Source organism: Ciconia boyciana, chromosome 6 (assembly GCF_034638445.1).
Source record: "Ciconia boyciana chromosome 6, ASM3463844v1, whole genome shotgun sequence".
Taxonomy (NCBI): domain Eukaryota; kingdom Metazoa; phylum Chordata; class Aves; order Ciconiiformes; family Ciconiidae; genus Ciconia; species Ciconia boyciana.
Window position 1 is genome coordinate 6,508,435 of NC_132939.1, and position 24,508 is coordinate 6,532,942.

General features: G+C 36.5%; 1 protein-coding gene across 1 annotated transcript in view; it reads left to right on the top strand.

Annotated features, from left to right (window-relative positions):
* LUZP2 (leucine zipper protein 2) overlaps positions 1–24,508 on the top strand; it is a 221,110-nt gene that overhangs the window by 163,285 nt on the left and 33,317 nt on the right. Inside the window, exons 10-11 of the mRNA XM_072864895.1 lie at positions 10,848–10,922; positions 15,046–15,210. Of these exons, the coding sequence (XP_072720996.1) occupies positions 10,848–10,922; positions 15,046–15,210 (240 nt within the window). The remainder of the gene's footprint in view (positions 1–10,847; positions 10,923–15,045; positions 15,211–24,508) is intronic.

The window sequence follows — 24,508 nt, forward strand, 5'->3', positions numbered from 1 at the left end:
TTTCTTTGGTCTGTGTCCACTTGCAGTGCCCTAAAATGGACACTGAAGTCCAGCTGGACATTGCACTCATGCTGAGCAGAGCAAAAGGATTTTTGTAGTCTGTATCCACAGTGTTCTTTGCCTTTTCCACAAAAACATGACATATTCAGTAGTGATATCATCCTGAGTCATTCATCCCTACTGTTCTATATTCTATATTTGTTTTATTGATTATTCCTGTCCGTATTTAGTATCTTATACTTGTCTTTAGTGAATATCATCCTATTTTTTCCAGTTAGTCAGGATAAATTTAGATAAAGCCCATCTTCTATGGCACACAGAGTTCTGGTTTGATGTCACCAGAATATTTAATGAGTATACGTTTTGTTCACTGTTCGGTTCATGAATGATACATACACCAAGTCAAACTCTGTCCCCTAGAGAGGTAGTTTGATTATTCTTTTCAGCACTTTTCCAAAATGAATGTTGTACTAATGGATCTATAAGTCATGACCTCTTCAATTTCTGTCTTTCTGAAGGTGGGTGTCACACATATTCTTTTCCAGTCTTCAGCTTCTTCATCCACTCTGCTGAGTCTGTAAAGAACTTGGAGCCTAATACCACTTCCTAAAGCAGTAAAAGTCATGATGCACAAACATGACTAACAGAAAACAATCAAGTGAAAACTTTTATCAATCTGTAATTGGACAGAGTCGTATTAGAGAAAAAAATGAGGTTTTGTCTAAAACAATTTGTCTAAAAATTTAGGACTACACCTAAAAAAAGAGGTACTGTGTACCATAGCATTTAAATTTGGCTGAAAAGGGGTGGAGGTGTTGGTGGAAATAAATCATATATCAACCCGCCAAAAAAAATTTAAAATAATTTTGGGAAGAAAGGCTTAAATAATACTTTGCATCAAAGATATCACATGGAATTTGCCCCAGACCTTGAGAGATGACCTCAGTAGTATTATTTTGAGTACTTATTTCAAACTATGATTTGCTCTCTTGTAGAAAAGGTCTTTGAGTGTAAGAGACAACATCATGGCTGCAAGTATTGCAAAATGCTTTTCTTCATCCTTAGCGCAGGAATTGCCATCTTTGTGCTAATATTACTAAACATTTGTGAGTAACAGATCCAGTGGTTTGGTGGTTATACATGCAGATCAGGTTGTCTACAAACCCAGAACTTATGGAGTGGTTTGCATTTCATGCTCTGGTTCCATTTGTATACATTGGTTTGCGCAAAGCCAGATGGAAAGTTTGATGCCATTTTTCTTTCAAAGCATTTGCAATACAAGGTAATTACAAAATCAGTAAAGTTATATGTTTAATAGCTTAATCAGTAATTAATGCTTTTTCACAGACGTTGCTGTATCTGGTGATGTATGACAGCCAGGAGCACGTTGCTAGGGAGAGCTGAATTTTCATGTTGCAGTGTGATAATGTACAGCTATTACTTTGACAACTTGCTTGAAAATAGGTGTGTTTTCTTCAAGGAGTATCCTTGTTTGTCGAAAGTCATCAGGATGGCAGGAAGAAAATTGTAAGTATATTCCTCAAAGCAATTGCATTGATGGCTGAGGGAATGGAAGTATAGTGTAGATTATATTCATGTTAGAAATTGTTGTTATATGAAGATTATTCTGTTTATCTGTGGGTTTCTAGAATGCAATAATTTTACAGAATTCAGTTTTTGCTGTTTTGAGAATAATAGGATTGAATATGAACTTTGTGCCAGGTTTTTTTTTGCTAATGAATCTGGCAAGTCGCATCCTGAGGTGGATGACGGATGGGGTAGGCTGTGCAGGGTTTTATGGGTTAATGTCATGAGTGAGAATTGATGTTTTCCTTGAGTCCTAAGATCTAAGATTGTTGGTTCTGCCTTGAGGTATTTCTGCTCTGTAGTATAATGAGTGTTGGACTTAGTCTTCATGGTTTAGGATCCCTATAGCTCTTGCTGCATGTGGTAGTTCAGTCTTAGAAACTGCTAAATTTTTTTCTTTCCAAGGGAGAAGGCTTATGATGCTTTTCTTTTGTTTGGTTGTTTTTATAATGATTTTGTTGATTATTCATTTTGGGATTTTTTTTTTCTTGATCAAGTCAATATGTTCATACACTTTTAGATATGTAGTTGGATGTTGCCTACTGTTGGATGTGTAATTTTGGTTTTCGGGTTACCAATTATTTGTAATTAGATCTGGCTACTTATTGGATGTAGAAAAATGCTTCAGACAGGATATTATTGAGTTGTTTTTCTTAGTAGAAACTGGGGCCCCTGGGAGAGACAGGAAATTGAAATTTGCTTAGTTGATTTCTGTAAAATATATTAGGGCTGTTGCATAAATATCTGTGGTTGATGTTTGAGTGGTAAGAGATGGCATGATTACTTTTCAGATAGCTATCCTGTTGAGATAATATAGGATAGGGACCATTTCCTCATCTTCTCTTCATTTCCTCATCTTCACCTTGCACGGTCTTTTATCACTATGTGGTAAGCGAGTACTTCTTGTTTTCATGAAGCACAAGATTTTTTATTTATTTATTTCATTTCTTTTGTAGTAGGCAAGATTTTTTTTTTCCCCTGAATGGTGGTATAGTGTATTGACAAAAATGTATGTAGAAAGTCTTATCTAGATTATGTGTGTTTTGCTTAAGAAGTAGATGTCACTGTTTACCTTGGCATCTTTTTGCTGGTGCCTATTTTCCATTGCAAATGCCATATTTTAGCATTTTGTATATTGTTGCAATGATGTTATAATCATTAGTAACGTGTTGGTGTTAGCACATTATGTTAGCATCACAGGAGGGGCCTGAAGATCTAGACAGAATTAGCTGCTGAAAAATACTTACAGGCTATTTGCAGACATGGGAATTTTTTTAATATAAAGAGATAAGCGACATACAAGAAGGTGGAGGGATGTCATCATATATATTTCCCAGTAAGGACATTGGATTATGTATTAACATAATTCATTGATAACTTTGTTGAAACAAATATCCTTCTACTATTCTATTTTTTAAATGGTTTCATGCAGTTTTGGCAATTACAGCTTTGCAAAATGTGAATATCGTTTAATAATTCAGGTCTATGAGTTTATTGTCAGTGCTTTTTTTTACAACACAGTTTTGAGCATGAAAAATTGTTGTAACTTTTTTAATGAACTGAAAAATCCAATTTTAAAAGTTTCTGTATGGCCCTGAGGATGTGTTCTTAAGGATATGGACTTTCATTAGATGGTAATGCAGTCTTAAATAGCTGGTCTGGGTTACTGTGTGAGACAAGGCTAGTCAATAGCCAGCGTGAGATGAGGTTACTTAAATCTAGCAGCAGCAGCTCCATGTTTAACTGGCAGCGTACAGCTATTCAATCAACTTACAGACCTGGTCCAGCTCCTGCTAAAATAAGGAGAGGTTTACTATTAATATCAAACTGAAATTGATTGGGACTTTGACTGACATTTTCCAAATAGTTTAATTATAATACCAATTTTGAGCGTGCCCAGTAGGGTTGAAAAATTTAAAAACTTTTTCACAGAAAGTATTGAAAAATTCCAAACTGCCCAAAGGTCAGAAAAAAACAGACTGAGGGAAAGACATATAAGAAACTGAAAGATTAGTCAAAACCTCATCTTGTGTAAACATGTAGCAGGAAAAAGAGGGAATGTTTCCTATGAAAACTGTGGACCTGGATCCGCGTGTGCTATATGGCAAAAGGAGGCAAGATGTTGTATGAGTAGTGCTGATGCCAGAAGTACGCTTTGAGAGCAGCTGTTTTGGCACAATGGTTTTTCTTCAACATTTAAGCTTCTGCAATGGTAGGTGCTGTAGAAATTGCCAAGAAAAATGTCTTTTTCTGAAATATTAGAACTGAAGACATTTTATGCTGAGGATATTAGGACACGATGTGCTGTCTGCCTCTGTGCAGTAAGGGAGAGAATGGTCAGATACAAACATGACAAATTGTGAAAACGAAGAGCAGGCGCAAGCCACGGTGCCGACACGCGTTGGCTTTCCCTGGAACCAGAGAGGCTGGAGGAGCAGCCACGGCAGTGCCTTGGGCACCAGGTCCTTGGTGGCACCTGGCACACGTTGAAATCCAGAACCAGGCGCTCTCCTGGCCCTGGGGCTCCTTGAAGAACCGTGCTGTGGGGTGATTGCTTGGGACATCACCCAGCTCTGGGCAATCAGCATCTGGAGCACATTGACACGTATGTCTCAAATTGGGTGGGCTTCCTAGCAGAGGCAATTTTGAATACCTCTGCATTTGTTCCAAGTCAGACAGAAATAAAAATTATCTGAGAGACTAGTTCTGCACCACTTAGTCTTCCCCTTGCTTGATCCTGTTTTCTGGGATATTGCTGGCACCATATTCAGAGCCACCTACATGATGATCTGCAGCATGAAATTCCCAAAATAAATACAATAAATTTAATCTGCATTTTGGGAGGTTTTTTGAGATTTCTCTATCACTCATTGTTGGCTGATTTGGAGCCACTTTGCAATAATGGATATGCCGGTGTTAATGAATATTCTATGTGTTGGAGTTTTAGGTTTTGCTTTATTCATCAGCTGAATATGAGGTAAAGTTTTTGAAACTGAAAGTTTTAAGATAGTTATCTCTTGGCAAACACTTTTAAGTTAAGTGATATTGCCAGATATACTAGTTCTGTTTTCTTTGGTTTGTATTTTCCTGGCTGAATTATGCTCTTGACTGGAATGGTCAAATCTTAGAAAGAAGCCCCCAAAGAACTAATCATCCCTCAAGAAAAGAGGAAGTAAATGTTTCCAGCGCACTACTGACGGAGTTGTAGAGCATTCTGGTATGCCTTACAAGCATTTTAAAATGCTTACCCCCTCAGTGCTTGTTCTCTTGCTGCTAAAATAAGCAGTACAATTGTTTAAAGAAGACTGGCTTACAAGAGAAAGAGCAGCAGGTTGTTGTAATCATGCAGATCGGTTATCCATCGGAAATAACAACTGGTGCTAAACCCTAAGGTGCTCTGGCCCGACCTGAAGGGAGGAGAATCCCCCCCGGGAGATAAAAAGGCAGACCGGGCACAAAGGTGGGTGACGTGGCTCTTCTCTCCGTGTGCGTCGTCTCAGCATGTTTCTGCAGAGAAACAGTTACTTTCCTTTAGTTAGCGGTTGAGTACTTTACTAAAACCCTAGCAAACTTGCTGTTTTGCTTTCATTGTAATGAGTTTTACGTGAAGGAGAAGCATGAGAGCTGGGGAAGGAAAAGTGAAATTTCAGCTAATAAAAAAGCACAAAGGTCTTATTTCCTTTTTTTAATGTACATCCAGAATAGTCACAAATGAGAGGGAAAAGCATTGTGGCAGTAATGAGCATTAAGAAAATGTACAAGCTGTTAAGACTTTGCAGAAACTATATTTTTAACTGACTTTTCTTCTTGTAAGTGCTTGAAATATAATTCAGATGTTGCTGAATGTCTGGTTTTTGCTGCACGTCTGATTAAATGGAATAGCTGCCAAAAAGTGTTATTCTCGGGTACATTTAACACCTTGTGCTACAGTAAACAGTACAATTTAGAAGCACAAGTCTCTGTTTTCTAAGATACAAATAATGCTTACCGAATAAGCACAGTAGAATGCTGTTTACCAGATAATGTATTCAAATTTCCACTTAAGTGGTTTCCAATTAAAAAGTTGTCCTAGTTAGAAAATATAATCATTTTTTAAATAAAACGTTGTACAGTAAATAGTTTATATTTTATCTTTTTTTCTTAAACATTTATTTAAGGCCTAAGTGGGAAAAAATGGAGTTCAGAATATCCAATCTATTTAACGTGTGATTAAACATCACTTAGTCAATCACGTTTTCTAATTAAGTATAATGTGTGATAATTTTGTCCTTGATAAACAGGAATCCTTGTTATGAAATACAATAAGTTGTTACAAGCTCTGTAATAACCAAATAAAATCCCAATTTATCATGTCTTGAAGTGAAGAAAGCCCCATCATGACTATGCTTATCTCTGCACGTGTGACTAATCCTTCTAATGTGAAGCCATAACCTAGCCTTTTCTGGCAAAAAAACCCTTTGAAATCTTGTATAAGGAAAAGAAAGGGAATGGAGTAATTTTTTTCCTGACTGTTTTAAGCAGTTGCAAATTTTTTTTTTTTTTTTTAAAAAAGGCAAAATACACCTCGCCCCCCCCCCCAACCCACCAAAAACCCAACTACAACAACAATAAAAGCCATCACCATTTATCTTATATTCCATGTTGACATGCTGTATAAAGTTTTTGGGAGAGAAATGCTAAAAAGCCTTTTAAAAAACATTTTTTGGCTGCGCTAACAAGCATGCAGTGTTTGTAATAGCTGTACAACTGTGCAGCCCCTTCACCCGCCTGACCTGAAACTTGGCCCTTAATTATTCTGGGGATGGAATTCATAGCCCACTATTAACGTGGAATAGATCTGGGGTCAAATAAGACTGAAATGTTAGGATGGGCACCACTCCCTCTGTCTTCCCTCTGACCCACGCAGCACACGCAGTGTTTGATTGTACTAAGGGGTCCTGGTTCTGGGACTTCTCAGAAGGAAATAGGATATTTATTTTTTTTTTTTCCCCAACGAGTCATTGTGCTATTGGGTTTGTTAAATTGTACACGGAAATAGGATCATAGCCTGGGATCATAGCCTGGTTTTGCTGACCTGTACCTTCAGGAAAAGTCTAGTAACTCACCTCATGGGTGAGAAGCTTCAGGTTTTGTCTGACTCCTGAGAAGAAATGGGAGGACTTGGAGGAGGAGGCGTCTGGGAAAAGCCTATGGACTAGCCAGGTTTGAGAAGAAAGTTTAGATCTACCGTTTCAGGGTAAAATACCAACAAGAACACTAAAAGGAGCTGTATTTGGAGCTCCAACAATTTGTAAAGTACCACATTGTTATCAACAATACATAATCCAACAGTAATTTATTCATTGTATTTATGTGGGTGTGTTTGTCCCTAGAAAAGTCATTGAAAAGATTAATTTTTTAGAACAAACAAAAGTTAGAACTTCTCCAAAGGTACACAAAAGACCACTAGTGAATGGTTTTATCCTTCTAATGTGACGAAGGAAGTGTGAGAAGTGTAAAGCTTCTGGCCACTGTTTTTCAGGTTACAAAACTTCTCTTGCCCCCTGTTTTGTTGCTTTTGTGTGACTTTGAGGAACATGAACGTCTCAACTACCTATATTATATTGATATGATATTTATAAATTCTTGAACATTCAAAGTCATCATCCCAAAGGCATGTAGGTATTACCTTCTCTTTTTTTATTTATATGCAGAAATTTTCTCTGGACTGAATTACTCGTTATAAAAAAATTCAATGTCAATTTGGATTTCTCTGTGTCTACTTGAAAATAGACTAGTCGTCTTTTTGCTTTTTATATTTATGCCTGGAAGAATTTAAATATGGGTATTTTGTGTAATGTAATTCACAATGAGTAAAGGTAAGTAGATTCATTTAAGTGAGTTAGAAAAGTGTACTTCACTGACAGTAATTGCTCAGTGCAGTCTTTCAGAGGATGGAAAAATGATTTATCTCGCTGTTTCCTTGGTAAGACCTGATTCTACAAGAATTCCTAAGACAAACTTAATACCTTTAAGTTTTTCCAGGCTATGATTTTTAAAGGCGCTTTACTCCTTATCAGAGTTGGGCTTGTGTAGTCCTACTGGTATTTTCCCCTTTTTCTTTAGTCAGTATCCAAGACACATTCATTGAATTAGGTTCCCTAAAAAACTTCTAAATTAAAACAGCAGTGAAACTATTGCAATACAAATACATCCTTGACAGAAAAAAAATTTCAGAAAAAAAAAATTGATTATTCTGCAGTTTTGGGAGAAATATCACTACTTTCAAGTGAGTGTTTCATCAAAAATGCATTTTTAATGCCAGGATTTTATTCTCACTTGATGTCAGTTGCATTGATATCACTGGCCTATTGGCTCTGTAATCTGTGAAATAAAATAAATAAAAATGAAAGTTACAGAAAAAGTTAGTCCATCAAAACATGACAATATTGCCAAAAATAAGAATAAGACTTAATAAATGATGCATTCAGAAAGACTTTATAAACACATGTGAGTCTGTCCTTTGGAAGAATACCTTTTCACCATAAATTGAAAATGTTTTACTTGATGTGAGCAGTGTTATGACAATACGTTAGATTAATTAATTCTTTCTAATGGTAGGCAGCAATTAACGAAATTAAACACTTTTCCTCCAACTTGATTTTTAATATGGCTGCAGTTTCATTGAGTACAATGTATTATATAGCACCAGACATTCCCCTGCAAGGAAAGCAGCAGCAGCCACCTGTAACCACCATTACCTGCTTCCTATCAACTACCCAGATTTTCAGATGCCTACGTAATGCATGTGTTGAAGAAAACCAGGCATCCCGAAATTCATAACTTTAGCTCTGGTATTGCACTGATTTAAACTGTAACACAGATGGTGCTAGATGGAGAAGTTGCCTAGTTGTCTGGCCCACACCGTGCGGCAATTCATCATCTTCCAGGTGATTCTAATCCTTTAGCAGTGCACACCATCAGAGATGCCATCCTGGCCTCTCATTTATCATGTAAACGTTATTTTGTATAATTTCCTTTTTAATGGCAATTCAAGTTATTTAATTATACATACTGTTTTTCAAATCTTGGTTCTCATGAATTGAAAATATATTAATTTGTATAACTGTACTGTAAAAATATTGTAATAAGTAGCAATAATTAAAATGTTAACCATGTGAGAAATTACTTGGTCTAGTTCTAGTATCTAATGAGAACTGTCTCTGCGTCAGATAGAGCCAAGCTTACTGTTCAGTCTTTCAAACATTGACTGGGACCATGTTTATTGTGAGTGATATTATGTACTATATTTAGTAACAAGCGCAAATGTTACTGAACTGTAGAAAAATTCTTATATGTTAGTAAGTTTTTTCTCTAATAAGTCAGTGATAAGTCCAGTTAAATTTTGCAAATTCTAATGAAATGGAAGAATTGTTTCTGCCTTGGATCCTCGGTTGCCAGACTGAGGAACCAAACCTGTGGTCTGATCTGTGCGTTCTTTGTGTGACAGGGACTGGTATCAGGTGTAAGGAACATGATGCAGTGGAAATTAGGGACTGCATTCACAAGAGGCTTCCCTGCATCTGAGCAAGCAGTTGATTTTTGCTTTGAAGCAAGGTTGCCTAATCGTACATGGTTTTGACTAATGAAACTGTGGCTGCTCTGATAAATCCGCAGATAAATGCCTAATCCTGTTTTAAAATGCGTCTAAGTAGTTCTTTACATGAGCAGGGGGCTGAAAATGCCAGGCTTTTGTCATTTGATCAGCCAGTACAGCCTATGCCTAGTGCTAATAAACGTCACTTGAGGTATCTGTTGAGGACTACAGGCTTGCCCAAGCTAATACACATCAGGTATGGTACGTGCTGGAAGTACTGTCATTGCCCCAACACAGAGACCAAGTTAGCCATGTTTTGTGGGGTTTACGCTAAACAGGATTTATGTTGCATGGCTATACATTAAGCTATGCTTACAGTCAGCAGAGTCTTGAAAAGTCTAGCAAGAAAATAGTATCTGGCTGGGGATGAACTTCAGAAACCTGATGAGCATGGGGTGGTGCTGAGGGAAAGGGTGCTTGCAAATATTTGGTCAAAATTCAAATGTATTGCTCTTTAGCTGAGAAACGAGAACTTGATCCAATTGTTCTGTGTGCACAAAATGTACATTACCTAATCAGAATTTCAGAGAGAAAGGATAACTGGTTATTCCAGTGTCTTTCTCTATGGTTCCTTTCATAAACAGGGAAAACAACTACTGGGCAGTTTTTGCAAATACAACAGTAAAAGAAAACTGTGCCTTAATCCTTTTGGTTGCATAGCAATGTGCTATTAATGACAGGGCTGAGAATTGCAGGAATCTGGGAGCTCCTACTTCCCTAAAATGGAAAGGTTTTGCAGAGAATGTATTTCCCTACAGCGAGCAGTCTCTTTGAGTGTATCGAGCTCCTAGGGAAGGGGAGAGAAAATCATGGTCTTTATTTCCTGAGGATTTGAAAGCATCTCCTGAACCCCTGCACTCAATGCATTGTATATACATTGTGAAAAGCCAGATCTCCTCCTGAAGGACCATGCAGGGAAATGACATTACATCGTATAAAAAGCCGACCGTCCTTCCGCATAGGGTGCACGCTGCTTGCCTGACCCTGACTTCAAACGCAAATCTCCCCAAATGCTTTCTCACTATGTAGTTGCATAACTAGCTATTCTTGCGAATTTTCCTTTCATATCTCCAGGGAAGGAGACGGAGAAACAAATCTGGAGTTAGCCCCTTGTATACCAGCAGACAGTAGCATTTCATAAGGTGTCTACATGCATGAACGTTTGGGTGTTTTCTAATTTCTGTTTATGCCAAGTTACGTTAATGTTAGCATCTCAATGTTTAAAACTACAAAATAGTGTTTCAAATTGCAAACAGAAGTCAGATGAATGAACATAATAACAAAAACTGTTTGAATACTTCGAATTTTCCAGAAGGACTTTATGGCATAATTCTAAATACTTTATAGTATGGAATTACTTTTGCTACTGACATTGAAATTAGAGTAAACTTGCATTCACATAAATGGAGCAGATTTGAGCCCAGTTCCCACATAAAAATACGCTTTTTTCTCAGGAAAAAAAATATCCCTTGAGGCCTGGTCTTTTTGCAAGGAATTCTGACCCAATTCATATATATTACTTGTAAAATTTATATCCTTTCCTCACGCACAGCCACTGCATGAAAAATTATGGGAAAAAAATGCATTGTAGATTGCATCAGCTTTTTCTTCTTTATTCCCACAGGCTCAACAGCTAACAGATCTGGAGCAAAAACTAGCAGTTGCGAAAGATGAATTGGAAAAGGCAGCCCTTGACAAAGTAAGAAGTGTAACGTAATGTAAGCATGTTTATCTCTATCAGCTGTGAATGTTTCAGTGTAATTTGACAAAAAAGAATTAAAGTCTTGCAAAGATTTAGATACATCCTTAATTGCATGTACCTGGGTGTAATGCTACTGAAGTAGTGGAACTAATTATGATGCATGAAGTTAAGTACAGCTGCAAAATTATTTCAGAGGAGGGCAATCAAATTAGAAGGAAACATCTCAAAAACCCACAGAAAGCTAAATGCTACAATTCTTTATGTGCAAAAGTACACTAACGAGAATGTGCCTATAACCGATATGATTTTTATCTGAGGTTTAGTCATAGTTCCAAGTAGGATGCAGTATAGAAATGTGTCAGTCTCTTGTTAGGGAGGGACTGATGTGACAGAGCTAACCCTTCTGTGGGCAGAGGTGCCCACTCAGGACCGGGAGGCTGTGGGGAATCCCGGCAAGGGGACAAAGCAAGACACGATCACTCCTGTCAGCTGGGCAACAGGGGAACTTTCTTCTAGATTTAGGGTGGTTGGGAAGAAAATATCATGCAATAGGGAAGCAGTTTGTCAGAAAGGAAAAAGCTTCAATACTCTATCAAAGACTACTTTTTTGGTTTGGTTTTCTAGTATTTTCAGGTTCCATTAGACATGCAAAAAAAAGTATGCCCCTTGCACTAAAAGCATTTTTCTTTAATCTTCAATATTGCAGTCACTGAAATCTTCCTCTTGACTGAGGATCTGCATCCAGCATTGCAAAATGTCCTCTATGTAAGCAATGCTCACAGCACGTTACTCAAACCTGTGTGTGCGTCTGGTGATATATCATGTGTTTCTTGTTAGTGCACTGAACTGAACTGCTCCACATATTCATTTAAAAATTAAGCATGTTCCTTCTTTGCTCGTATAACACTCACAGACATGGCCTCTCACTAGTGCCAGTATACTGTCTGTAGCAATGACAAGAGAGCAGTGCTTGCTGTTAATATCTTCCAAATGCAGTTATTCATTATAATGCAGACAGTTGTGAAGAAGAAGGCAAAGAACATTTGACATCAGGAACTTTTAATGAGAATGCTATTAAGGGATTCTGTCTGCAAATTAAAAGGGGATTTGCAGCACACCCAACTGACTTCTCTGACCCTCTGTTTCTTTCCTATTAAATATGATAGAATTTTAATTTAGGGCTCAGTTATGGTTCCATAGGCTTACCAGGAGCCTGGTGTCATCTTCTTGCAAATCATCATGGAGTCTTTGGATGGCATCATTGCTTAGATGCTGCGAAAGTGCAGTGGAAGTGGCAAGCAGGAGTAAAAAAAGCAGTGCAAATGAAGGAAAAAGGCAAAGTTCTTGCCAGTCAGAATTGTGGGACAGTTTTATGACACTAGAAATACACATTTTTGACTAGTTCTAACTTCAGAGTAATAAGACCGTTTAAGTTGTAGGTACCTTTTTCCCCTGGTTAAGAGTTTTTCTGTATGAACTATGAACTGAAAAGAGTTAGAGACGGCCAATGGTCCATCCATGCCTTCAGCGAAGACTTAGCCTTAACTGTTTTGACAATGTTAGCACACATAGTTTCAGCTGAAGGAATGGAAGCAATGTGTAATGCAATGTGCATTTTTGGAACATGAGCTGCATTAGAAATGAATAATTGAGTGATCGAACCTCAAACTGTGTCTATAAATAGGCATTACTTGGTATTTTTCTTTTGGGAGGGTATCAGAATGTTCTATTAAATATTAGTTTGTGCTGACAGTGGACTTAGTGTCTCTCAGACAGACTTCTGAGTCTGTTCACGCTACAGCACTTCTCTAGTTCCCGTGATGGACCCTTGGAAGACTGACAAATTTTGCATTACCACAGCCCAAATTATTCTATATTGAATCCAACCACATGACAAGAGTATAAACAGATCTGGGAAATCCGAAGACATGCGTCATATGTTGGCAGTATTTTGACCAGCAAGCGGCCTATTTTGACCACAATCACGTCTATGCAAGGTTATCGAGAACTTTGTCAAACTACATCCCTGATTCCAATAGTGTTTCCTTAAGTTGTACTCTCATGCTGCCCATTTATACGTCTGCTATCAGTAAAGTCAAAATTGAATTTTGCTACCCACAGGATGAAAACAAAATAGCCTATTCTGCTTTTACCTTTGGAATGGCAAAATGGCTGGCTGTAGCCAAGGCAGAACAAGCACTGGATGGCAGAGGTGGGAGATGAGAGGATGGGAAATTATCCAGAGGGATTTCCAGACGGGAGGAGTGTGGTTTCCTGATCACACAGATCAGTGTGATTTGCAGGGAGCACTAGGGTCATATGGTGCTATAATGGCTGAGTCCATAGCTTCAAGCAAAATGAGACAGTCTGCTACCTCTGCCAGTTTGGTGTCTGAGCTTATTTTGACTATGTCAAATGGTGATTTAAGTTCTCTGTGCAGTCACTTCTTGAAAAGGTAGGGGAAAAGACATATTACATGAAAAGAAGTATGCTAAGATCTTCTGTTGTCAATTAGAAATTAAAAGATCCCTGAGTCAGATGGATAAAGTAATCCTTTCCCTTTTACACTGCCATTAGGTCAGTGACATATCAGTCTGACTCGAGGTTCATACATTTTAATAAGTAGTTATTAATACAAAGTGCTGTCCTCTTTGATGATAATCTAGCATTCCTCTTCACTGCACACATCTTAAGAGAAAGACATTGAATTTTGTCTGTTTGCAAACAAAACAAACTCCATTCCATTTCCTATTTCTTTGATTTTCCTTATTATGCTGTTCATTAATAGTCTTTTTATGGTTGTCTTTGATCCTACCATTGAAATGTACCCTACTAACTATGTTTGTTTATTTATTTTTAAAGAAACACTCAGATTTTCCCAGTTGTGAGATAGATTCCCTGGTTCCAGTTCAGTGGAAGTTTGTTATCTGATGTAAAACATGGAATATTTGTCAGGTTCTAAAAAACACTTGTTCAGCAAATAAACTAAAATAAGGTGGTGTATACCGAATGTCATTGCTTAGGATTCATATAACTGTGAAATATTTTTATACCATATATATAATATTTCACATACGTAGTATGTAGTGTGTAATATGTTACATATACATATATTTTCCATCAACTTTTGCCATGGAATACCTCACAATCCTTGATTTATGTATCTTCAAAAAAAATCTTTAAAGGTCAAAATATGCTGATGTAGCCTGTATTTATAGGCACATTCTTAACACAAAGAATAAGAGCAAGATTTTTTTTAAGGCCAAACGCTGCCGAACTCGACCTGAAATGAGTATAAGGAAGTTACCTCAATATCTGACATTTGACTCTAAGTGACTTGTTGTGAGGGAGCAAAGATTTAAAATGAGATGTCCTCAGTGCCATAGTTATCTCACTGTTCTTACTGTCTCAGCTTATTTCAATGACAGACTGCTATTTTCATTAATGCATCCATCTGTATTTCTGTGAGTAACGTAGCAGTGTTCTGAGTTGCTGGAGTTGCAAGCACTTCACCACTTAAAAGTTTTAGTTCAGCTTGATGGACAGTAATTAGTTCAGCTTGATGGATCTGGACAATCATATTCTTAACAGATAGAAAGACCTATGATTTATTTACTATAAAGTGCAACAGCATAATATGCACATGTATGTTGGTGAGGGAAGTCATCTTTCTGTTGGATTAAAATCAATCTTTATAACCTGTGGAAATACACTAATTATTCTGAACATTATAAACAAAATTCCATGCTAAGTCTGTGTCTCTGCAATACTTGCGAACTTCTACTTCTCCCTAACTATTATATGTAGAAGTCTGGACACTGTAGTGTATTTTTGTTTCTTTTGAGATACAATAATATTTCATAATTATTTGCAATAATCAATGTGGATAAAACCGCATGGAGGAAAGGGAAGAGTGCAATGACTTTCTAGGCAGTTTGGTGTGTAATGCACAGTAACCTAATCATATAAAAAAGCAGCTTTAAACAGCCTTAATTTCTTCCATTAATAAGAAAAAACAGCAGCTGCTCATAAACGTGTGGTTTAATGCAGAGAGAGAAAGCAAGCAATTCTGTTCATAATAACACATCTTAGAGAACTGATGATTTCTTATTTTCCCCAGGAGTCACAGCTGAAAGCTCTGAAGGAGACCGTGCAGCTATGCCTGTCTTCCGTTCTGCGCAATCAGCCTCCCGCTACGAATCTAATCCCTTCAAAACCAGCTGAGAAGCTGACTTCCCCAGTTACAAAGGCCTCAAAAGTTCCATTTCAAGTGACAAGCACCAAGGTATGGTTTGTCTCTCGTTTTTTTTTTTGAAACATCTTTGAAAGTTTGTCCCGTAAGAGCATCAAACTAGAACTAAGGAGGATTTTAAATTCATTGAAAGATTAGGATGAATTTTGAGGGTAAGTGTAAGCCTGTTTCTGATGTCAGTAAACTTTTTTTGAAAGTTGGGAAGCAGCTACTTTTTTTGCTGAGGAACAAAATTTTGTCTATCACTTGCTAAATGGACCGTGTCTGCATAGCAAATCTAAAAGGAAGATGGATTTGCATCTAAAATAAGTGAGGATGCTAATTCATAGGATTATTTACCTGTCAGGCACTGATAGCGAGTTTGTGGCAATACAGCACTAAACGGTAAGGCAGTTTTTGCTTGTCGTGGTTTTTTAGTGAAAAAGACTGATATAAAACCACAAAATAGTCTGGGACACCCCAATCAAATTTGCCAAAAGGGATCTGTGGAATTGATAATAGGCCATAGGGAATACTCCAACCATGCAAGATGGGAAGGGCAGTTTAGGAGAAAGCATGAGAAAAAAAAATTGATGAAAAGTGTTCTGATTCAACAGATTCAAGCATTTTAATACAGTCAAGATTTACAGTGATTAACAACTGTCCTGCTAATTTTCATCTCCAGGGTTGCATTTTGCTCATGTATGCAACTGATTCAATACATCTAGAAGAAATCTGTGATTTCAATTAAAAAGGAAGTTTTACAAAAGAATGACTGAAGGACACATTAATGTCCTCTTTAAATTCCAAAACTCTTTCCTGAAATATAACTAGGAATTGCTAACTCATAGGCAGTTTGTAATTTTTATAGGGCAGCTGTTGATATTCACTATTAGTACAGAGGCTGAAGTAAAAAATTAGTAATCTTTCTGTATGTAATTAAAATTGAAATATAATTTCAGAAAGCAGAATATAATTATAAAACTGGATCTCACATTGCTACTCCTACAATAATGATTGTCGGTTCCTTAATAACTGTTCTATAGGATGAAACCTTCATTCCCAAAAAATATTACCTCTGGAAACAAAGCACTGTATTAATTAATAGCAGCACATGGGGATGTTAGTGCTCATTTCAATTAAGATCACTGGTTCTGTGTTCTGCAGGAGAGTGGACTCTTCTTTTGTAGGTCATGCAGACTGAGCATCACTCTGGGATCTCAGGAGCACATTTTTCCTAATTAATGTGGCTGTAGAATTGTCTATCTTGTTCTTATTGTCCTTCTCTTGAGGTTGGAAGTGTTTGTGCCTGTGCCGTGAAAGCATTGGTGTACTGAAGGATAAGGCCCAGCAAGCCACTGTGCCTGTGTTTAGGATTGGTGTAGGGTCAGAGGCTTTGAAGCATTTGAGGTCTCCTTGGTTTTACTGGTGTTACTGTAGTGCAACGAAGGAAATGCGAATACAGCGTAGGGATTAGAATTAGATTTTTGATATTTGACTGAAACACAGAATACTCTTCCTTCTTTTTTCTGTGATCATATAGATTTTGTGTTTAATGTTCCTGTTTGTAAAATGTATCAGTATTTCTGTGCTCCGGTCTTTTGAGGACCAGCATTTAGTCCTCTGTATCCAAAAGTGCTTGAATAAGTTATGCTGCCTCTTTAATAGACATTGCTCACATTTCTCTGCACTGGCATATGCCATGAAAATGTCTGAGAAAATAATGGTCTGCAATCCTGTTCTTCCACACATTGACACCTCATTATTATAAATCTGTGCATTATCTGTGATTATAAAACCACTGAAATCTGCTACTGTGAAATAGGTTGTCAAAGAATCATAGTCAGTCCAGAATTATACCCTCTGCACTTGAGCTGTGTTATAGAAGGCCTTTTTTTATAATGACATCCATTCTTACGTATCTTTTCCTTGGCTTGTTCTTCCTCTTACAAACCAGCTAACTCTAACTACAGATGTATAGCTTGCTTTTTTTAAAATTAGATTTGCATAAACATTTTGATATAGCAGTTTAGTATTTTTTAGAATATAAATGTGTGTGATTACTTAAATATGTATTTGTATGTAAAAATGGGAACTTCAGGTGAGCAGCAGTTATGCATCTTGTCATGGCTGATAAGCAGCAGTTTCACCTTCATGAAAGAAATTATGATTTCTCTGGTAAATATCTTCAAAGATATTCTCATCCAGCCTAAAAATTGCTTTCTAAAAATGTCAAGCTTATTTTAAATCCATTGAAGGGTACATCATATGGTGTATGGTACTTGTATCACTTGGGGACAATCATCCCTGGGACTGGGGTGCTTCCTGCTTTTAAAAAAAGGTACAAATAAGTAGGCCGTATATTTGTATTCATAATTGGTAACCATAATACCCGAGTGCTTGTTAGAGATTATATTTAACACAAGAACATGGTATAGAAAGGACAATTAGGAAAGCAAATTGCCAAATTTCTATAGGATGGTTCATTTAAAAAATTTATTTCCTAGTGAGGTATTTTGGTCCTTCTAGAGAATGTGATATAAAGAAGCATAAATCAGGTTTAAAAAATCAGTGCAAATCAGTGCATAGAAGTGCCAGAATCAGTGCAAAAAAGTTGTTGTTCTGGATAGCGCTGTAATTTGGAAGAGTGGCTAGTAATGGGGAGTTCTTATGTTTAAATCATAGAAAAAGTTCCCTTACAGTGATTAAAAGCAGTATCAGTCTGAGGTGTGTTTTGTGACATGTCTTAAATGAGTTAATATTTACAATGTACAAGAATGTAAAATACAGAATTTACCATTTGAATTGGCACTAATATTTCAGAGCAAAACCATTTTACCTGTCATGTACCTGTCATAGCACCGATACTGGTGCTGAAAGCATTGACCATTACAAATGGATTTAGGGCTCTGTGCATACAAGTTTAATGACACTAACAGCTAAACCAAGCATAACCAGAAGGCTGATCATTAATCCTGAACTATGAGGTCTTTAATTTTCTGGATTGTTGACAATTATTTTTATTATATAGTTTCTTTTGCACTGTAATGTCGCAGCAATAACCATTCTGTGTTCTGCCAGTGGAAAATGCTTCCAAACTAGTTGAGAGTTGTCGGATCTGGCTTTTGTTGTAGCAATTTCCTTGCCTCATTCCCATTACAGAGGTGATGAGGAAAGAGGAAAATGAAGAGAAAGGAGGAGGACTGAAACTCTGCTTTCCTTTTTAATCTCCGGACGAGTGCCTAAAGACCTGGGTACTTACAGAGTATTGCTAATGGATGGAAACTATAACGTTTACTAGGCTACCTGCTGTGGGAAATGTGGGTTGGTATAAGCCGTGAGTCAGAGCACTGCTACTGACTTCCTATGGAGGCATTTTCTGCACTTACTGTACTCGGCGCAACAACTCCGTGAATTTATATGGAGTTAGTAGGTGGGATGCATTCTTACTCCATTTGTTTTCATTCCTCTTTCTGGAAAAGGTTAACGTTATACCTTGTAAAAAAAATAAAAATTGTAATAATAGCTATCATTCAAATATCTTTGGCTGTGCAGTGTAAAGATACCTGTGCTCCATTTGCAACAAAATGAGCTTTAGTAACACTGTGGAAAATTAATGGCAAACCGAAATCAGAAGTTTCCAATCACTATTTCCAATAGTGAGGTTGAATACACAAATGATGGGGAATACAGTGACACAGGTACCAGAATAATAGTGACTAGTTTATTCTAGAGTGGTTTTGCCTAACGCAAAAACATTTTTTCACGTATCCCCCAAATGAATTCCTTCATTATAAATGCCCTGTGGTTTTTGTATATTTTGTGAATGGCACTATTTTAAGAGTGGAAATACACATGAATTTCAAACTGTGAAGAATAACACCCCCTCCCATATTGTACATAGCATAGGTGGAAAGACCAGCTATGAATGCCGCTTCAGTGTCCTAGCCTTGATGCAGGAAATACAGGGTGAATGAGAATGAGAACTATCCTTCTGTAGCAATGTACAGTACAGACTGAAAGGGGAACTGCCACTCCATTTTTAAAAGATCTCACTGAAATGCATCACTTTTGTGGTACAAACTGCTGCAAGGAGCCATTGCCTCTGCCTCACATATATTGTGAATATTGTGGACTCCAGCGTATAATGATCAGTGTAAAAATTCAGAAAAGTTAAAGTACTGTGGACCATTCTGCTTTTATTTGGAAATAAGTACTTCATTCATTCCCCATGAAAGTAAGCCTGGGGAACTTTATATCTTTATTAAGCCTAAGAAAGTGTTTTTGTTGGAGCAGGAATGATGAGAGCTTGTGAGACTGTTCAAAGAAGGTACAAGTCTGGAAAGTTGGTCAAGAAACAAAGTAGACTCTGAAAAGCATTTTGAAATAGCCATGTAGGAAATTAAGAGGCTAAGTTTTCTGTGTTGGTACAGAAATAATACATTTAGGTTAAATTTAAGCTCACAGTTATTCTGAGTGCACAGATATTGAGCATCTACTGCAGACACAGAGCAAGGCTGCTGGAAAAATAAGACGATCGTAGTGTCAAGAGTCTTAGCTTCTTCACTAATTTAATCAGGGGTTTTGAAGTTTTTTTAAAAACCTATTTATAAAGGATCTATGATTTATCTAGGAAGGCAGAATATTTCTTAGGCTCTAGACCTTATCCGTTTCATTCTACAAAAGTAGAAATGTTTGATATAAATATTTATGTAAAATAATAATATAATAGTTAATTATTTGTACTAAATATTAGTTAGACAATTATCATATTACTGATAATACTGTAGGATATTATAATTATATAATTGACTAGAAATTTGAAAAACATTATAGTTATATGTGTACATGTCTTCAAAATATATATACACACTTTGAAGGAATGAAGAAATGTTTAGAATGTGTAGGGTGGACCCAATCCACATTTATGAAGACTGAACAAAGTTTTTTTTTAACTGTCTTAAGAGTGTTTTTGTAGATCCTAGAAAACTAACAGAATAGCTTCAGATTAATGAAAAATTAATCAGCTGAATGTAGCAATAGATCATCTCATCTCTCTCCCTTTGTAGGTCAAGAAAGAAACCTAAATCAGAACAAATTACTTAAGGAAATAATTTCTGTTTTCTAAAATCAGAGCTATTACTGTTCATATAATTTATCATAATATTCCAGTATAAATGAAGGTTCTGACCCTTGGAACAAAGCAATTGCAAATTCTTTGCTCAAGAACCTATGAAACAACGCAAATATAATTATGGACTTATTTTTGTCCTTATAGGAAAGATTAAGATGCTGAAAGCTTTTCTAATGTGTCTGATTATCTTTACTCAGGGTGACCTCTGTATAACATGCTGAAAACATAACTTGGAAGTTATTTCTCTTTAGGCATTACATTTCAGGCTGACATTATGGCATTATGTCAGAAAGCACTCCAAATCTTGTGTGTAATAACCCCACTCCAGAGACTGAAAGATGGGCAAATGGACTTCTGAAAAATAAAAGATGCTAGGCTGAATTTAAAAAGATATTAGTAAAATCAACTGGATATCTGAAATGCACAATATATATACGCCTTTGGGTAACATAGTCTCTGTTTTGTGGATTTGGAAAACCAAAGCTTTAAAATGTAAAATATTTGTGACTATTCTTTTCCAGTTTTCCATTGCTGCATACTTCCTCGCTGTTGCCTGAATAATTCTCTGCATTTGTCTGGTATTTCAGACCATGAGGGCAGGGAAAGGCTCCAGTATTCAAATTTTTTCCTCTTTCCCTGCTTTCTTTCGTTCTCCTGTTCTTTGTTGCTAAAAACTCTTCATCTTTTCTCCTAACTTACTACTTTTCAGCATTATTCTCTCATTGTGTCTAGCTAAGTATTCCCTTCTGACTTCTATTCCTTCCTTCAACTTAAGAATAATAAATCTTATTAGGCTATTTCTTTTCCTATAAAATAAGCATTCAGATCTCAGAGAGCGGTGGGTCCAGTGTTGTCCGAGGCAGCTTTGTGAAAGGGTCTGTTTCTAAAAGATTGTAAAATATAAGGTTAGACTTGAAACAATGATGGGTTTTAAACAAAAATTAAGCCTGTTTTGTTGGCTGCTATGGTAAATGAAAATTCTATGTAATTGAAAAACACACAGAGCAAAATTTTTATTTAATTGAGCTCCAGGATAAGACAAACCAATACAGATATAGCATGGTGTGCTCAGATTTATTTGGAAATTAATTGTATGCTCACAAATGAGGAAAAAAAATAGCATGTATCCTCATAACTTTATCAGAAGAAACAGAGGTTGACCCTAGGGGGCAAAAAATATAATATCTGTGGTCAGCTATAAGTAAACAGCAAGAGCATTGAGGGCAGCGAACAGATTTGTGCTCCATTAGAGCCTTAGGAAGTCGGCCTCTGTGGTACCTCAGTGCTTTTCTACTTTTGTTGCCTCAGACTTCGCTTCTGCCAGAGTTAATGAGATATCACTGACACCTGCAGTTTCAGTGACCTGTAGATCATTGCATTCAGCACGGGGATTGGAAAACTGTAATTAAAAAAAGAAAAAGGCAATTACTAAATGCAGATTCAGCCACGTTTTGTAATACGCGGTAATGACATACAATCATATAACCCTTTCCTAATGCATAAACATTATGAGAATAAAATCGCATTGAAAAATGACACTATCCATTGTTTTAGAATTTATTTTCAAAGAGAGTAAGGAATACGTGCCTCCTTCTAAGGTACGTACCATAGAAATCTCAGGTACTATGAGTATCAGTAAGGCTAATGTAGTAAGAAATTTGTTTTTAAAAAGATAAAAGGTAATTTAATTGCAGAAGCATGACTAGCATGACCTATTTCTTCATGTAAGTCTTTCCCGTTCTGCTTTTTATAGCTCTCTTTGGGCTTATAGAATTTTATTCTCATTATGATCAACTAGATGCCAACCATAGTCTTGTATTATTGTTAATGATGATTCATAAGAGTATGGCAACTCTTCCTCATATCTTTTATTTCCAATTTTGCTTCAGCTTGAGTATGTTTTTGCTGTTGCATCAGAAAGCTTCCACAGAACTTTTTCTACAGCTCTTTTTCTTCAGTGACTAATTTTTAATGAAATTTTATTACACGCTGGAAAACGTTTAACACCAGAGATCATTAAATTGAAAGCTGAAGCCCTTTGCTTTTATTACTTACTTTAAAGAAGTCTTCATTATTAGCACATTATCTTGAGAGTAAATTAGTTTCAGAGGGTTTTTTTTCAGCTGAGTACAATCAAGGGAAATTGGAAAAAAAGCACCTGGCATCTCTTATTTAGTCCATAACCCAAAACCAGTATCATTCTCCTTCAAGTTTTAGTGACATGATCTTTATAATTACCTTCATTTCATTAACTATTTGACCTCATTCCTCTTTGTTACAGATTATAAGTAGCTGGACTGGCCCATTACCCCAGGGTTCAACTCTGAAATTAGCAATGGGCTAATGGGCTGAAGAGGTAACTGGTAACCATTTATTACTGCACTTGTGTGGCTGTTAACTGCAGGTCAATTTGCCTGCGTACGAAAAATACTCCGAAGTCTCACTCCAAATATCCTCTTTTTTAATTAATGTCTTTACTTGTCAGATGCTTCTATAAAGTCTCCCACAATCTAGTACATAATATGTCTCAAAAATACTGTGGGTTACTGCTTGACAGTGGTTGAAAAGGGATATGAGTATATCAAATTTAAATTTTTTAAGGGATGTTTTAAATAACATCAAAAATCTGGATTGTTAGGTATGGCTAATGGTCTCGTGTGAACCTGGGGATTGCACGGACAGCTCACATCCATCTTCTGAAATTCTCCTTCAGTCTAAAACCAGGCGCCTGTACTAGAGCAGTCTCGGGCTTGCTGTGACGTTCAGCAGCTCTCTGGACAAGCTCACTTGTCTTTTTCTCTATCAAAAGGGAGAAAGGGAAGATCCCCTTAATTCCTTTTCAGATATTATTTTAGAGATCTCTTTCCTCACCTACTCGTATCAAGTCATGGTTTTTAAAATGTTTCTCTCCCCCTCCCCCCGGTGACAGCGGAGATGATTGGGGAAATGTATAGTATTTCTAATTTTCATTAAAGTTGCATTTAACAGAAAAATAGTAACACGTTGTCTTATCTTGTGACTTTCCTAGCTGACGTGTTTGTTACATGGTCTGTTAAAAAATATGTCTGTGAGCAATGAAAATGAAACTGAATTTATGTGCCTTTGCAGTTGCACGTTAGTAAACCTGTTTTAAGATTTGTTAGTATTAGCACTTTTTTCTACTGATGTTACATGTAAAAGAAGACATGAAATGTGCAGAGGATCTAATTAATCATTTTAAGTGGCTTACAAACTTGAATGTAATTGTGAAAGTACTCCCAAGGGAATTTTGCTACCGAGGATATATTAAAGATTTATTTGAAAATTGTTAATGCAGGTATCCTGTATACAATATGTATTATTAATCTACTGTTACAAAGTTTCACTTGATATGTGTATATGGAGCCAAGTGGGAAACATGAGAGATAGCTAAGTGATCTTTTTCTTTGATTTGAGCAAAGGCGTGATTTGGAAAATATTCACAAAGAAAATGTTTGGGCAAATGACTCCGGGCATTTTGGCCATTAATAGGACTTTCTAGCAATTTGATTAAAAACATTGCATTGAATCATAAGGCGTAAGAAATGCACTGGTGATAAACCCAAGGCATTCAAGTTCAATTTAGTCTTGAGCAATTTAAGAAATCACCTACTGGCCTACACCTGAAGTCTCATCTTCCAGAATTGTTAAGCTCCCCCTTATTCTACATTTATTATTTTATGTTAAAATAATAATAAATAAAATGTAAAATAAAAAAATAAATAAAATGTTATTTTATTGTCAATGAGGAAGTAACAGTCTGAAGGAATGTGCTTTCATATAATGGAAAAGCAGACATTCACTTAAAACAAAGAAACCTTTTAGTATCAAGCCTATATTTGTTCAAATCCTTAAAAGTTAAATGCATGGTGCTTAAAATGAATGTTTGAAGTGGTGAAAAATGGAGTCATATAATAAATGACTATTGACTCTTTTTTATTACTAAATATTTTCAGGTAGTTTAGGGATTATTTATGGAATCCTATTTTCTCATACTTTTGAAAAATAATAGTCCTTTTCTCTGTTGATGGAACTGTGGTCATGATGGTGATCGTATTGTCAAGGGTTTTTTTATAAGAACTGTCTTTATAAAAAGGGACTTAAAGAAACAGACAATTGGAAGCAAACAGAGTTTATTTTGGAAAAGCTTCCTCTACCAGGATTCCTACCTTTTCTTAAATCAGTAAGAAAGCCTCTTGT